Here is a 17,423-nt window from a genome sequence, read left to right on the forward strand (position 1 = left end):
CTGCATAACGGCCCAGTGACGGGGTCCCCCGGCGGGTCGCCGGCTGCCGCGCATGTGCAGAGGCGTTGCCGCTCCTTCTATTCCGTTCCGTCTGTCACCTCACAACCGTGCGGCGGCGGGACCGGCACCGGGGCCGCCCTTTCCCTTTCCCCTTCCCCTCCGCCCGCCAGGGCTCCGGCTGCCGCCCGGCGGCCGCGCCCGCGCCCCCATGGAGGAGCCGCTGGCCCTGCACCCGGTGAAGCTCTATGTGTACGACCTGTCCAAGGGCATGGCCCGGCGCCTCAGCCCCCTCATGCTGGGTAAGAGCGCGGCGGGGGCACCGGTACCGGCCCGTCCCACCCAGGGGCTCGTGTGCCCCCACCGACCGCCGCGGCCTGGCCACGCCGCGCCGGGAAAGGCGGCCAGAATCTGCCCCGGGGGTGGTCTTCTCCCCCCCACCCCCGCCCCGGTATCGCTCTCCCCGAGGGCGCGGGCAGCGCTCGGTGGCGGCGGCGGGCAGGGGGCTGGAGCAGGAGTTGCGGGTGTGGGGGCCTGGCTCGGGGCCCGGTGCCCGGGAGCAGCGCGGGGCTTAGCTGCGGCATCCCTGCCGCCGTCCGGCGTCGTCGGTGAGGCCTCCTCAGGTGAAGACGGTCCTGCCTCTCTTCCTCCAGCTGCCCTTTGCTGCTTCGTTGGCGTTGTTTACTGAAGGCTAAATAAAACTGTTCCTTAGCCCCTGAAGTGAGGGAAGGCTCTGCCGCGATGCCTCGGCAACGAGGCTGAAGTGTAAGAAAGCCTTTGGCTGTTGACAAGGTCACTGAGCTCGAGCAGCTCCCTGTTGTGGTGAGGCTGGCTTGGGCGAGGCGTCGCAGGGCTCGCCGTGTGTAGCTAGCCACCTTCTCCTTCCAGAGAGGTCCTAAAAGTTTGTGGTATGTCTTACCAAGAATGTGTGCGTTTCCAGCTGAACCTTGGACTGGGGAGGCGAAGGAAGCTTAGGTTTTGCTTGAAGTTTTGGAACCATGAATTAGGAATGCGATGAGAGAGTGGTTTATACCTGTTACGCGTAGACTCTGGCCCGTGTCAGACCAGCAGCCTGTGTGAGACGAGAGGCTTCTCGGCAGGCTCAGTGTCTGAACAGATGGCTCTGTGTAATCTTGTTTTATAGTTTGTTGGCATTCGCTTCGCTCGTCTGTCCCATGAGGAGATTCTGTGCTTTCCTGCAAGCTTAAAATGAAAGTCCAAATAATTCTTAGCATGAGGTTTCATACACGTCAACGGAAGGCTTGCAAAGTTGAGAAGAAAATACTATAGAGATTGTATGTGATGCCCTCTGTTAGCCAGACAGCAACAGCAACTTTGGGAGATGTGTTTCCTGCACTGGATAACCTCAGAACTTTTTGTGTGGTCAGAGTTGCTTCTGTTGTAGCCCTCAGGGAAGTAACTTTTCACCTGTCAGTTCATAATAGCCATGTTTTATCTCATGCTAAGAGTTATAAATCTTAAGATATGGGTTACATGTGTGCATGATTTACTTGTGTTTGGGGGGAGCAGATTTTAACCAGTCTTATTTCAAAGTGTTGGTCCAAGCAAAGACTTGTTCAGAGATAGGTTGTCACTATATGTATCTCCATGCCAATCTTCACACAGATCAAATGAAGGCTTTTTAGCTGTTGTCTTACCCGCAAAGTCAATCTTGGGATCTTGTCGCTTTCTGAATTTCCACGTAAAAACACTTAGTGCATGACTTCATTTTTGATGCTTTGTATGCTAACCAAACAACAACTTAAAAACTTTATGCTTGCAATACAGTTTAGTGCTAAATTTCTAGGAGTCTGAGTAATGAAAAAGAAAACTTAAAAATCTGAACGTGTCTCATGGTAGTGTGGGAAGTGTTGCTAGTACTGCCTGGTAACTAGCTGAGTTCAGACGTGTTCATGGAACAGGGCCAACTAGGCCTGCGTGGTCACAGTGACAACGCAAACTGCAGAGTATTTGGGGTTATGTGGATCCAGTGACTGGATTGTCTGTAAAACAAATCATTGTTTGTTCCTTTTTTCCTTCAAGTTAAGTATCTTCTCTGCGTTTACACTCAGCTCTGTCATTCCTCCAGATTATTTTAGAAACCTCCCCAAGAGCAAAATGATGGAGAGAGTACTCCTGTTGCCTCATGTACACCCCTTTTTTTTTTTTTCTTGAAGAACAACAAAAACTGTTGCTGCTTCTCTGTGCATCAACTTTAAGGTGGTCAATAGCTATTGTTCCAGTTTTTTTGTCAGTGATGTTCACAAACTGTACATCACCAGGGAAAGTCATAGAAGTTGAAGAGGAAAGGATTTTTTAGATGATTTAGTGCTAAACATTTGTCATCTCTACCTATGGTATTCTTTCCGTAGATGCCAAGTTTGATGGAAACAATGCTTTTGCTTTGAGTGATCATTCTGTAACATTGCCTATAGTGAAATACATGTGTTTTAGAGAGAAGAAACAAACACAGTAATTGATTGTGCTAAAATCAATTCCTAGCATCCTCAAAACCAGAAGCTGAGATCCCCCTGCCAGAAGGAAATTAATTCCTTCTTACGGGGCTGACCACTGTGAGAGCATCACCACATGGTGTCTTCAGCTGTGCTAATAAGATCCAGAGGTATTATGGATTATGTCAGTACAGCATTCAAGGATCAGCTCTCACTACTAAGCGTTATCCTAACTTTTTCAGTATCGGTTCTCTCCATTGTCATTGAATAATGAACCTGGAAGGCAGAGCTATGCAGCACTGTTCATCGGAGGCTTTAGAGTGACTTAGTTGTGTCCCTTGGGCACTTCTTCACTTTTCTTGGCAAGTTTACTCTTTTTCTACCCATCCTGCTGTTGTTCTTATTTTTCTGTGAGCTTCCTGTAGTTTTTCAGTGATATTTCTATTCTAAAGTATACATGACCAAATACTGTAGTTCAATTGCCTTTGGTATCAGAAGCAGCGTATTTAATTTTTGTGTGCTGTTGCTCTACGTGCATCTTCTCTACAGGTACTGTTCCCCCTCTCTACCCCATTCTCAGTCTGTGAGACTACATTTGTCTGTCCAGCTACATGTTAACCTGAATCCAATGAGATTTCTGTTTCCAAGGCTAAAAACATAATCCAGCTGATTCTGTGGAGGGTAGAGAGGAAAACAGAATAGTTCAGCTTGCAGTGCTGATTTTGAAGTAGATGTCCAAAGGCAGAGAACTCTAAGGAAGATTAAAATTCTATTGCATCATGGGTTTAAAGAACAATGTCTTGCAGCTCTCAAAGTTCCCCTGTCCTGTAGCTGAGGTTGTTGCTCATGTGACTCACAGAATGGGCAGGAGGTTAGTTTACCACAGCAGCTTTGGCTCAGTGTAGTATAAATTATCAGTGAGTTGATGGGGAGTTAGTATCCATTGACATTTTTAAGTGGTACATTCAGCTGTAGGGACTTAACAGCCCAGAAAGAATGGGCGCAAAAGGTAACTGCTAGAAGGAGGTACCTTCTGCTTTGTTCCTCTTTTCTAGACCCAGTGCATTACTCTGCCTCTCCTCCACCTATTCTGAAGAGTTTTGAATTGCTCCAGTGTGAGATTCCATCAGCTTTGCTCCAGAGCATTTGCTAGGGATTTCGTGAAAATCAAGTGCATTACCCTCCCCCAGTCTAGCCTACTTCTTGGTCTCTCTAGGCACTTCAGGGAGAAGGGAACTGAAGCAGGCTCTTCCCTCTCCATTAGTTTTCTTGCTTCACTTGAGCACCCTGGGTAGCACATAGGAGAAAGTGCTTGACTAATTAGGATAATTTTCAATTCAAAAAGGGCAGGAATCTTAATGGGTTGGCCTAAGGAAATTATGACAGTATGCAAAGCAACACACTGCTAGAAATATCCACGCTAGTTGACCAAATTGTATTGCTTCCAGTTCCACAGGAGACTAGTTCACTACTTTTGGGGGGTCTTTTAGGGTCTTCTGGAGCTTGCATATCCATTGCAGAGCATAGATATGTGGTTAAAAATACTAAGCTTCCTATTACTACTTTACTTCACAGCTGAGGAACAGCTGTTTTTCTTGTGCTGAGGGGTGGATGGCCTAAGGTCTGAATGGGGTAAACAAACTACCCGTCTCCTTATATAATTCCTTCGTCTCAGAACTCTTCTGCCCTTCAGTCTAATAATTTGATGAATATACAAATGCCACTTTCATTTGATATTTAAAATGCACAGGAATAAACTACATTCCGTGGCCCTCAAGATTAACAAATTAACTGTGCCAGTAAAATAGATTGGTGAATGTCTAATCTCCCTTCTGCTTGGCCTTCCAGATAAATCTAAGCATGGAAGTAATCCCATTTGATTGTATTCTAAAATTATAGGGGCAGGCTTGCTTCTTTCAAAATGCCCTCATATCTTAACAATGACAGTCTCCTGAAACAGTTGTACAACAAACAAATCTACTTCATTCTCCGCATTCCTGTGACTAAGCTGAGGGTCCTGGAATTGTTTAATACATTTGAATGTTGTATTTTTCTCATAGGTTTCTGGCTCATGTAGGCACCATGAAAGTATTTGAGCTATGAATGTTACAAAGAAAAATAACAGCAAATAAAAAACCCTTGTTTTCTTGCCAGATGATACTCTGCCTCATTCAAACAATTTGAATCTTTGAGATGCTTAAACACACGGATCGGTGCTGAACTGGCATCCCCTCCTGAGTTCTAGTCAGTATTTGCAGGAAAGATCCATATAAGCACCTTAGCAATTGAAAAAAAAAAAAAATTTAAAGATCAGGTATGTGATCAGGTTTCCGAAGACTAACAAGCTATCACCCTAAACTCTCACAGATATGACACAGTAACTTTCATGTCCATGTTTGTGGTCTATGACAAACACAAGGTACCTTGACTTGCGTTAGCTCGTAATGGAAGCAGATCAAATTAAGCTGAATTGCTTCACATTTACTTCAGGCTGAGCTTGCACACAGGCAGTCAGGGTGGGACAACTGATACCTGGTAACCTGATCATGTGCACTAATTGTTGTATGATTAAGTGTGTACATCTAAATTTGTGACACCCTTTCCTGCTCAACAGCTCTTTGTCCCTTGAAATATTTAAGCTCTTTAGGCATCTTGTTGTTTCTCTGTTTTACCTGGATGAACATTAGATGCGCAAAAGAGTATCATCCCATCAGGATGTTCCTATTCTGCATTATATGCATGTGCATCATTTGGGTTAGCTTTGCTGTAGGTATTGAGTGAAGGGTAGTGCCTGCAATTTAAAGGCTTTTGCAGCTCAAATGGAAATTACTGGGGAATCAGATTTTTCTATATAGTTATAGACAGCCTCAGGTTCTGAGTAATGTGTTGGTTTTGGTGGCGGTACCAGCATATAGTTCTGCCCACATTGCAGCATGCCATGGGAGTTTGGAGTGTTGTGGCAAGGAGTGGAAGAACATGAAACATGATGATGTCTGCCAGTATCCCAGATGGTATTTGCAATCCCTTCTTCTAGACCACTCAGTTGACTAAGGGATGTAAGCTCTATTGCACTGTAGGAGTATTTGGGGAGGCTCCCTGGCAAGCCTGACCTATTTTTTTAAGCTGGACAGTGTTGCCTGAAGCAGCTTTATTGGAAAGTGTCACTACAAGACCTGGATACAACTTTTGCCTTAGCACTGCTACAGCAATACCATACTCAGGCTCTCACTTGGGCAGCTGGCTGTGGAAACAGGGCAGTGCCGATCCTTGCTTGATCGTACTGTTGGGGCTGGTATGTGTGTCAAGCCTTCAGAGGCTGCAAGCAATGTATTTTGTGTATAGTGGACAATGTCCAGAAGAAGGCAAGACATACCTCCTTAGTGCAGGCTGCTCTGATTGCTTTATGTGAGTTTGTCAGGAGTGACAGTGGTTGTGAGCTGTCACGTGTTCTGTGCAACATCTCAAGAGAAAGGCAAGAAGAGTCATATAGGAGGATCACCAAGAGAGGCAAAACTTCAGGAGGAAGATGATTGTGTCCATGAAGGTCTGTACAGAACCTCTTACATGATGCAACAGACAAAAAACATTGAGATTCTTGCTGAGCAGCAGGAAAGGGAGCTGCCCACGTTCCTCGGAAGCTGGTGGCCATTGACTTATTCCTCTGTCAGTCAGTTCAGAACTGAGATGACAACAGCCAGCTGTGCAGCATGGGAAACTGCAGCAGCATACCAAAAGTTCTTGGTCTTGGATGTCTCTGGGTGATACATATGTGGCCAATAATAAGTTTCTTAGGCATGGGATTCCCCAATGGTGGTGTCATTGGAGAGGCTTGCACTGCCTCTGACCAAGCATAGTCCACCAGTGGCAGAAAGGGATTTTATTTTGTCTGCAGCAGGCTGGAAAGCTACCATGGATGCCTTATTGTTATCAGTGCTGCAGATCTGGCATGTGTTTTCCACAATGCCAGCCTGGTTAATGTCTTACAAGAGCTAAGCAAAACTAGCAGGTCAGCAGCTCCATTAAGATCATCAAACCAGTGCTTGGCACAAACTGACCTAGCTGAGCAGCCTCAGACAGACCTGCCTTGGGAAGATAGGCAGCTTTACTTGCCAAGAGCTGTTCTGTTATTGCCCTGGTAGCTGCTGCCTGTTGTTGGCTACAGATTTTGTGTGTAGCAGCCAGAGGAGCCCCCTAGGGTTGGACTGCAGTTTGGTACAAAGTCCGTTTCCTGAATTCAGTTTGGGTTTTGTTCATACAATTTTGTTCAGAGAATGGCATTGGTGGAAGGGGACCTCTGGAGGTGCTGTTCAAGGTAAATCTGGCAAGAGCAGATTCTTCAGGGCCCTGGGCAGCTGAGATCTGAGTATCTCCATGAATGGAAATCCCACATGTTTTCTGGACCCCTGCCCCAGTGTTTGACCACCTTCATGGTAATTTTTTTTCTCCTCTTACTGAGTTGAGGATTTCCCATTTTCCAGCTAGCACCTGTTGCCTTTCACTGTGCACCTCTGAGTAGAACAAGGCTCCCTTTCCTCCATAGCCATTAGGTTGTTGTAGACAGCAATAAGGACTTTTGGCCTTCTCTTCTTGAGGCTGAACAGACCAGTTCTCTCAGCCGCTTTTCAATACAGCAGATGTTCCAGCCCAGTATGTCAATGTCTTTTGTACTGGGGGGATCCAAAAGTGGACATGGCACTCCAGATTTGGTCTCACAAATGTCAAATAGGGGGAAAGAGTCACCTCCCTTGAGCTGCTGGCTGCAGTCTTGCTAGAGCAGCCCAGTGTGTGGTAGCCTTGGTTGCAATGGTCTTTTCAAGTAGGTATTGTAATTGCATGAGCAGGTTCCTGGCAGCACCTGTGACATTGTCAGCATCTGCTGTAACTCTTTCACCTGCACACAGAATCTAGGTGCAAAGTGGCAACTTTGTGGAAAGCCTTTCATCATTGTTTGCTGGAAATGTGTGTGAAAGTAAATATTAAGATGTTCTTTTTCCATTTAGCATGCAAAAGGACAGGTATAATTCTAGTAAGTGCTGCCTTTGAAACAGTTTGTTTCTCAGCCCTGAAAGATAAAGTTCAAGTTTCTAGTGGAAAACAGTGACTTATTCTGAACAAATGTGTAATAATTTATTAACAGATATGCAGAATGTTAACTATGCAAAGCCAAGCAGTAGAGCCTATTGTAGGCCAGCTGCTAAAGTTATGGCAGTGTGCTATACCCTATCTTGTGTGTTACTGGTGAGCCTGCAGTGTCACTGGTTTCTGGCAGCTCTAGAGCACAAGGTGAAAGCTCTGATGGGGAAGGTGTAGAACAAGGGCCATGAGGATCAAAGAGCGCAACAGTGTAGGCCATGCAAAAGGGGCAGCAAATGCTTCTGAGATGTTGCAACACACTGCTCTGCTTCTGTCATCATTGCTACTATCTTTTGGCCTTCATCCTACTCCATGCCTACGTTTCTGTGTGACGGGTTGACAGTGAATATGCTTGCTGCCTGGCTGTGATCCACGGCGGTGACAGATCAGTCCACCTACTTCCAAACTGTGTGTGCTCACTTCGACTGATGTCTCTATTGTCACAATCGCCTTTTCCCTGCCTCCGTTCTTATATGACCCTCGTCTGAAGCACATACCTATCTCTGTGTCTAATCGCCTTCAGACTTGAGCAGAAAAAATATGGTAGTGACTTTTTATTCCTTACTTGGACATATAAACATCTTTTTCCCAGAACTCTTGAAGGATTAGCCTCATCAGTTTTGTTCTTCTGTTCTACCCAGTCCTGATGATGACAGAAAGTTGGTTTTGCCCAAGAGAAAGAACTCGTGAAGAACTACTGCTTCTTCGAAGTAGCATATTCACTCCTGGCACTCACAGACCAAAGCAGCTGTGACAGAGGAGTAGGAAAGGATGAATACCCCAAGAACCTCTGCCTACAGAAAGGGAAAGGCAATGGCAATGCCTCTGCCTCCCTGTAGGCCATTGATGCTGTGGCACTGATCTAAGTAAGGACAATCAGAGAATGTCTTTCCACAGAACAAGTGGGATAGGGACAAGGTACCCCATCACTGCTGCTGCACCAGATACCTTAGAAGAAGCTGGACACTGACAGAAGAGTGACCGTTAAAGTTTCAGCAGAGCAGCCAGCATCCTGGAGGCTGAGGGATGAAACGTTGCTCGGTCAAACTATCGTTTAGCTTTGGGTCCCTGATAAGCTACCTGGGGCCCAGTGTGTAACATTCTGCCTCCTCTTTGGGAATCGTGGGGGAAGAGCAGGGGAATGCAACTGAGTCGAGCTTTGTTTTTACCAAACTTTTTTTTAATGAGTGGAATAATATATCGTTAAGCATCTGATTCCACCCTTTGAAAAGCAGTCACAGTGCACTTTCAGCATCATAAGCTGTGGGAATACAAGCAGGGTGCCTGGTGGAATAGTTGCTAGGGAGAGGCAAGGCTGACTGTGTGCTGAGGGATGCAGCCAAATCCTGAGTTAAGGTCAGTTAAGGCAGTGGCCCTCAAGATAGCTAAGAAAAGCCTGAATGTCATAAGCATCTGAATAAAACATTACAAAAAAGACCACAGTTCTGAGGCTGCATTTAAAGGAGGAGGATAATATCTAGACATAATGGCCCAGAACTCGGGAAGCAAGAACTGTGGCTAGCTTTGGGAGGCCTGAGGCTGGTGTGATGCAGACAGATGGTATCCAAACCAGAGCAAAGCCTGTTGGCCGAAAGTTGACCCATCAGTGCTTTCTGAACAAACTTTCACTAGAACAGTGCCTGCCCTGTTCAGGTGGCTTTTTTTATCATGGCCACAGTGGGTTTTATCTAGCTCTGGGAAACCTGCAGATGACTTCAGCAGATCATCACATCACATTCTGGTATCTAAAAGTTGAACAATAACAATAAAACACCTTGAAAGAGGTGCTGCTTGGGTATAAAGGATAGTGGTGTGGAAAGTGGTCTGCTGGGGGAGAGCACTTACACATGGAGGCTGACTAAAAGGGTCAGGAGCCTGCTGCAAGCAAGCAGAAGCTAGGGAAGAGGAGCACTCGGTCTACTGCTTGGGTTCAGGAGAATACCAAATGTTGGTATGCACACAGTTTTTCTGTTCTAAATCCACTTTTCTGGGTCTTGTGGACCTTGTTTGGCAAAATAAAGTTATAGCGCATCTGTCATAGCATGCTGTTGTTGCCTGCAAGTTTGCAAAGGGGCACGATACCAGGGACCAAGCCTTTAGGTTATGATAGATAAAATAATTGAGCCTAGAGCAGTAACAGCTGGTGACCCTTTGAAGAGAGGTTTGATCTTGAGACCCTACCATGAACATGGAGAGGTTTAGGTTTCCCATTTCCAGGGAACCGTAAAAGCATTTCAGAAGGGACTTTTTCTCTAAGACGCAATGATAGTATCAATTTAGTGGTGCCTGAAGCAAGTCTTTGCTGCTGTGTTCCATAAAACACAATTTTATAACTTGTATAAATTTCAACCCTGCACTTTTCTGCCCGAACTACCACTTAAACTGTTAATTTTTAAGGGCAGGGCGGGGGAGGAAAAGGAGGAAACCATGGAATAGATTATAGAGGCTATCACTACACATCATATGTTCAAGTCGGATCTCTCATCAGTTACTGAAAAAGAAAAGTGAATACTCAGTGCTGGCTAACTGCCTGCAATTATGAAATCAGTGTAAAATTCAACTCTTCTGGTTCTGACTGAAGACTCTAATTTTAGGAAAAGGTTTCTTTTCTTCGTCTGTAGACAAAAGCCCAAGGAATGTAAGCACTGACAGGACAGGATAGCATTGCCACCTCTGCATGCAGGAGGAAAAAAGTATAGCAGTAGTGTGGATGGAGTAGTTCATTTGAAAGAAGGACATTCTGTTTCTTTAGAAGCAACTCTGGGATGAGTGGTGGAATAATACCACAGAAGCAATTCTGTGGTATTACTGTCGTGGTGAAATAATAAGCAAGGTTCCTAAGTGATTGACAGAAAATAGGCTGGAATCTGGAAGATACGTTGCTAATAACTGTTCTTTTCTCTGCATACAGGGAAACAGCTGGATGGCATCTGGTAAGTGACTAGATTTAAATTATATAATGTGTGTTAAACACTGTGTGGTGTAGGAAGTATTTTCAATATGAGATTATATATGCTTCAGATCTTAAGAACATTTTGGTGCTGAAGAAAGACCAAGGCACTTTTTGTTCCTGAATACAGATTGACAGTAAGATGATGGACAGTCAAGTGCTGGTTAAACTTCTCCATTCAAAGCTCAGTGGACCCCATGAAAGAAGCGTTGGTAGTAGTTGCATTTTAGTGCACTTTTACACTTTTTCAAGGGTAGGATGTTGTCCTTGTCCCAAGCACTTTGTCTTCTAATTGCAGGCATGACTAAACATGAGAGCAAAAGAGTAGGTGGGAAGAAGGTATTACAGAATCAGGCCTTCTGGCACATAAGAGCAGTGGCTACATTCAGTTGCAAAACACCCCCCAATTTGCTATAATTCATATTAAGGTTTTTTTTTTAAAAAAGGCAAAAAAACCCCAAACGCTTGTCCATCCATTTTCCTCTCTATTGATCCATCTCCAGTGATTGTCTGGCCTTCTCAGTCAGCAGGGTCCAGAGTGTCTCTCTATCTCTGTGACTTCACCCTCAACCCTTTAGCTGAAAGAGGCTGCCGGAGATCTCATGCTGGTGCAAAAGTCCCTCTCTTCCTATGTTCCTTCATGCTTGGGCACCTAGCTAAGCGTGTTCTTTCCCAACTGCTTACAGAGTTACAGTAGGCTTGATAATCATTGCTTCCATATCCATTCATGTCCCAGCAGATCCTGTTCCTGCTCACAGAAATACATTGACCTTTTCTTTCAGTTATTCACTTCATTATGTCCTTGAGCACATAAATTTACCAGTGACTTATGTGCTAGGTTAAATATTTCCTTTGTTTTACTTGGCTTTTGTTCTCTGTGGCAGGCATACCTCCATAATAGTCCATAAGGATGAGTTCTTCTATGGCAGTGGAGGAATCTCCAGCTGTGCACCTGTAAGTTAAACTTATTTTTCTGGTAAGATAATTTTGTGATAGGGTTACCTGATCAGAATTGCTTGTGTCACTGTCCTTTAGGAAAGCAGCAAGAGGCTTCTGAATTCAGCCAGATGTGGCTGCTTGCCATGGTTGCCCAGGGCATCTGAGGAAAAGGGAGCATAGGCAGTAAGTTTAAGCCCAACTAAATACAGGTTGGGGGTTGCTTCTGCTGGTAGAGTCTATCTATCCAAGACATCTTCTGCAGCTGCATTGCCAGAGCGACACCTTGTCTAATTCTGTATCGATAGGTTTTACATGCAGACTTGGCAACTCAAGGCATCCTTTTTAAGATTTAAAAAAAAAAAAAAAATCACGGTGCTTTGTCAGACCTCTGTGTTCTTGGGAGAGGCAAAACTGATGGGCCATTCTTCTAAGGTAGAATTTTGCCATAACTTGGAGCTTTCAGCACAAAGAGCCAAGTATGCAAGCTGAAATGTAAGTTGCATGTTACTTCTCATTCTCTGAGTGCAGAACAGGGGAGGCCAGTAGGGCTTTTTCCTTGACATACATACCAAAAGTTCCTCCTTTTGTGCCTGGACAAGTCACAATAGCTATATTCAGTAGAGTCCTCCAAAAGCATTCAGTCTGTCCATTTAACATTGTCTTCTGGCTGTTAATTTTTACAGGGAGGGACACTTCTTGGCCCCCCAGACTCAGTTGTTGACCTGGGGAACACTGAAGTCACAGAAGAAATTTTTCTGGAATATCTTTCCTCATTGGGGGAATCTATGTTCCGGTAAGTAGCAACTTGTACTATAAAATCTGTATAACAAAAAAAGCCTTTAAGGGGAGGGGTGCAGAATGGAGGAAGGTATTATGAAACCAATCCTGCCCACATTACTGTATTATTCGGTACTGTCCAAATACGAGACTGGAACTGATGCACCAATACACAAGGAGGTACGAGCTAGGCAACCCTCTGTGTCAGCCTTGAGCTAGGCTGGGAAAGCATTTTGCCAGGAAGTCTTTCACACTGTTTTTTGTAAAATGGAGTAATGCCTGAAATGCCTTTGAGAGAATCACCAGGGAAAATGAAGGCACTATATGAAATATTTCAGTAAATAGTGCTTTGCCCCATGAGTCATAGGTGAAGTGTTTTAGTAAAGCTGCCAATTTTCAGGTGAGTAAAAGCAAGGCCTTGACTGTTAAAGAGTCTAGTCTACTTCTTGCAAGAATAGGAAACAGCAGCATTTAGCGTTCTGGCTATATTTTGATGTCAATAATTCCTTGTGATTTCTTGTTATTCCTTCTGTGGTTTTAATTGAAGAAACCTGACCTCACTTATCCTCCAAAAAAACATTGTATAAAGTCAGTGATGCAGAGCGATGTCACTTTCCACCCTGATTCAATTGAATTTGAAGGTGAATTGATGTCTGTATTTACCTATTTGCCTTAGAATTCTTTGTGGGGAAAAAAGCGTTAGTGTAAGGAGATGTTCCTCACAAGGGGTCTAAGTTTTTCTGCTTGTTAGATTTATTGCTGAGACTGTCTTTTTTTGTTTCAATTCCTTTCCTGTGGCACAGAGGAGAGTCTTATAACCTCTTTGAACATAACTGCAACACATTCAGTAATGAAGTGGCACAGTTCCTGACAGGAAGAAAAATCCCTTCCTACATTACTGACCTTCCAGCTGAAGTTCTTGCTACGTGAGTATGCATGCTGCTTCTCTCTGTAGGGTATTGCTTCCTGCTAATGCTTAAACACTTGACGGAGCCAGCTGTACCAGTTTCTGCTAGGTCTCTCTGAGAACCAGCATAAGATTAAGGGGAGGATGCTATTTGCTTTACTTCAACACTTACAACACTACAAGTGTTGACTGGCACTGACGTTACTAAGAAAACAGAAGGTTGTTCTTCTACATTTAAGTTAAAACTAGTTATTTTGTGATGGTCTCTTGCATGTGACCAGACAAGCATAGAAAGTTTCAGAAAATGGTGCAAGTTTTTCTGCCTTAGGAAACCAGGATCTGTTAAAGGTCACTTTTCTTACTCCAAGCACCGTAATTGCAGTGGAGGTGTCAGCTTTGCTTGTGAAGAGGCAGGGGAGATGTAGTTTTAAAATTAATGCTGCAGTTTTAAAGCTAGGACTGGATGGAAAAAGAGGAAATGAAGAATTCCTGCCTGGTAGTTTAGCTCAACCTTTTTTTTTTTTTTTTTAACCTCTCAGCTAGTGAGAATCCCAGTGGGATGATTTAAGCTCCATCATTTAGGTCTTATTTCTCCTAACAATGGTATACCACGTTATTTGGGAGACACATGTCTTCTACCCTGGGCTCTTATCGCTTCAGATCTCTCAAAATCAGATAAAGTCTATAACAGAGTGAGTCAAAGTGAAAGATAAACCAGGTGCTACAGATTGCAGCAGAAATTATTCTGTGAGTGGTGAACCATTGTCTTATCAGGGAGCTAGAGGCTATTCTTCTCGCAGTCTTTAATATTGATGTAGTACTTAATGGAGCACTGCAGTTGCATAACAGGGATTTCATTTGCACACTTAAGTAGAATGAATTACTAAAAGCCAGTTTCAGACACAGTATTACCACATTAGCAGTCTGGGTGTGTTAGGACTCAGAACTAGCTTGTATGAAATCATGTTTAAGATTCTTAGTTATTGAACAGTAAACTCTCTTTAATAGGTTAAATTACTTTGCTTTAGTTTGTAGTGGAAGTCTGTTCTTCAAATTTGCTTCTACAATGTTGGTTTGATTCCACTCTAGGAAGTGAGTGCACTTCAGTAGTAAATGGGAAAAGTTGTTCATCAAGTAAGTTGTTTGAGATGTTTATTTCTTTCCCTTCTCAGACCTTTTGGACAAGCTTTAAGGCCCCTCCTGGACTCCGTCCAGATCCAGCCACCCGGAGGAAATACCTTCAGCAGACATAACGGACAGAGCTAACAGGAGTGACCCAGTGTGCCCAGCCTCACCAGGCCTCTTCCTTTTTAAACGTGAATCTACCAGATTTCTATTTTATAACTTCCCATCAGAATTAACTCTACAGAAGTTACAAGACAAGTTTTAAAATTTCCTAGGGAGAGGATTTATCAGGGTGCATGTAAGACAATGCTACCAAAAAGATTGCCATAATTTCTAATAGTATTATACTAATTTATAAAGGCTGTCTTGTCCGAGTAGGCTGACACTTTCTAAGTAACTCCCATGCCGGTAAGTGGGAATTCATTCCGTAAGCATTCAAGGGCCCATTACACAATTTGGAGTAAACAAGGGGATGTCCTACCCATCCCTTGCAGGCTTGCATCTCTTTCTTCTATCACTGTCTATATTATGGGGGTATTTGCTGAAGTCTGTAGCAAAAAGGCAAAGGAAGTATTGGTAGCCTAGGAAGTGAAGGTGTCCCAGGATTAGTCTTCGGCGTATTTCATTGATGTAATGTTATTTGCTCAGGGGAAAAGCTGAACTCATCTGATTAGCATATTTGCAGTGGCACGGCTATGTGGGAAAGGTGATCAAGCTGAACTGTGTATCAGTGTCACACTCCAAAGTTGAAACTTTCAATGGGATTAGCTGTGTGTGGGAGGGAGGCTGGAACTGAAGGTTACAAAGGGCCTGGTAATGCTAGATCTAAGAGTTACGGGAAAGAACCAGCTGAAAGAACAGAATCTGATGAGTAGAAGTGGTAGAAAAAAATTTCACATGAAAGTAAAATGTTCCTTTTCTCGCATGTAAGCTTATCCACAGATAGACAGATCCTTGATAACTATTTACCTTTGCATAAGAGCTGTTTGTTTGTTTGTTTTTACCAAGCCAGAGTTACAGTACAGTAAGGCAGGAATAGCATGGCAACTGCACGATAATATAAGGTGGACCAATTCTGCCTTCAATATCTAGTTGCTTGCAGACACAGTAGGAGTTCCAACTTTCTTTGATATTGCTGTCTTTTCCAAAGCAGTCAAGCACATCACAGAGAGGGCTCTGCCTAAGTGTAAGAGAAATAGGTGGCAGGTCTCCCCAAATGTAAAGAATATGAGGAAGAGTAAAATTAAGCTTTTCTATGGAACAATGGAGTTTATTGGGATACATGCAGAAGCAGTCCTGTCCTTAGATTGACATTAGATTGTATCAATACTGCATCTTCTAGTTTAAGATTCTTATAGCTTTGCAATTATTTGCAGTGGAAGAAGATCAGGGGAATGAAAGAATAGGCACGCTGATTTCTTTCCATGCATGTAATTACACTATTTTCCTGAAAATTTTAGTAGCAGTTACATTTAGGAAGGAACATAAGAAAGACATCGGACAAACCCCAGAATATTTCTGATGCTCCATAAATGCGGATTGCATGTCCCAGATGCTGCTGAAAAAGCATCTATGCAAATGTATAGCCCTTTGTCCAGGGCTTTGGTGTGAAGAGTATTGCTGCAAGTTCAGTCCTGCATCTCAAACTTCCTGCACTGGAAACTTCCTGCATACCTAAAGGAGATGTCTTTCCTCTGCTGGGCTCTTTCTCCCAGAATAATACAGTTTGATAAGTTTCTCATGCTGTTACTCAGTGTGGACTATAATGGTTCATATTTTTGAGGGGTTGCAATGGAGCAAAACTGCAGTTCAGTCACTCTGTCAAATACTCTGTTGCCCTGCACCTTGTGGAGTCACTACACAGGTGGAAATAGGGTACTGTCAGTCCATTTTGCAGTTTTGTGTGTACCTGCTCTCAATGCACAGCAGTGGCCCTTGCAGCCTAGATTTTTTTTTTTTTTCCTTCTCATTCTCTGCTTGTGCCATCAACTTCTCCTTAAGCATTTCATTTGATGGGCTGGACTTGGAGACAGCTGTAGCAGTTAGTGCAGATCGGTTTATACAAAAGCTTTCAATCTTTCCCCATCAAAATATCCTGTTTGCAGAAAGCATTCTGTAATAAGTCATTTATGAATGCCTTTTTGTGCTTCTGGAGGAAGGATTGGTAAGTGTTTGTTTTCTGCTAAGCCGTAGCTTAGTTTTCCTGTTCTGTATGTATATTCTCTCCAGTCTTTTCTCATACCAGTTCTGTGAAGAGTAACCAGTCTCTAATCTTAACACACACACAGGACTGTGCCACAAAATGCTGTAGCACGTTAGAGATCTTGGAGCTTCCTCAGTTGGACGGGTATACTCGAGCTGATAAAGTGCAGCCCAACATCTAGGTATGCTGGTTTGGTACCTGCAAGCAGCACAGCTGTGGTTGCTTGTCTTTCAGCAAACTATCACTTCAGGCACAGCTGCCTGCGGTGGAAGCACTGGTGCCACAGTTTCTACCCCACACTCTTACACAATGAGGATATCCCCTGTATGTCCACCACTTTAGAGGTCCTGAGCCTGGTTTCTGCTTGGCTGCCTGCTTCAGGACTTTTTACGTCCTCTCGGGAGGCAGGAAGAAAAAGGAAGATGTTCACCCCGTGCATTTTGCAGTCTGCCTTTTCCCCTCCTGAGCAGCCCCTTTGCAGAGATAATGCTGCTACTTTAAGGCCACTGGGTAAAATTTCACTCGGCTATATACTGTTTGCAATAGGCAAGGAGCTCCGAGAGGGTCTCCTGGGCTTGGGACCTACTCTGTGTCTCGTGGCAAAAGAACTGTAGGAGGGACTCTTTTTTACCTGGTCTTACTGGGTAATGAGACCTCTGTACCCTGTGGGCCTCTTAGGAAACCCACTTTCTCCAAAGATGGTTATGTGTAAATTGCAGGACTGTGCACCCAGCATTCCACCCAGCCATACCTACCTGTAGGAATACAAACTAGACTGAGAAGTGTATGTAACTGTATATAGATGACGAATTTCAGCCAGCTGATTGACAAAGGGGCAGGGAGACTGAACTCCTGAAAGGGAACAGAGCCCTTTTGCCCACACTTACTGTTCTGTCTTGTATTGCTGGGGTTCCCCCGTGCCATTTAAAAAATGTTAAT

General features: G+C 44.0%; 1 protein-coding gene across 1 annotated transcript; it reads left to right on the forward strand.

Moving 5' to 3' along the window:
- Window positions 1–56: 56 nt before the first annotated feature.
- Window positions 57–17,423, forward strand: DESI1 (desumoylating isopeptidase 1). Its single transcript, XM_010585018.1, has 6 exons — window positions 57–299; window positions 10,495–10,516; window positions 11,418–11,487; window positions 12,156–12,265; window positions 13,053–13,175; window positions 14,329–17,423. Exons 1-6 carry the CDS (start codon window positions 209–211, stop codon window positions 14,420–14,422), a joined length of 510 nt encoding a protein of 169 aa, XP_010583320.1. The 5' UTR covers window positions 57–208; the 3' UTR covers window positions 14,423–17,423.

This window comes from Haliaeetus leucocephalus, unplaced genomic scaffold (genome assembly GCF_000737465.1).
Source record: "Haliaeetus leucocephalus isolate CR32 unplaced genomic scaffold, Haliaeetus_leucocephalus-4.0 Scaffold0, whole genome shotgun sequence".
NCBI classification, from domain to species: domain Eukaryota; kingdom Metazoa; phylum Chordata; class Aves; order Accipitriformes; family Accipitridae; genus Haliaeetus; species Haliaeetus leucocephalus.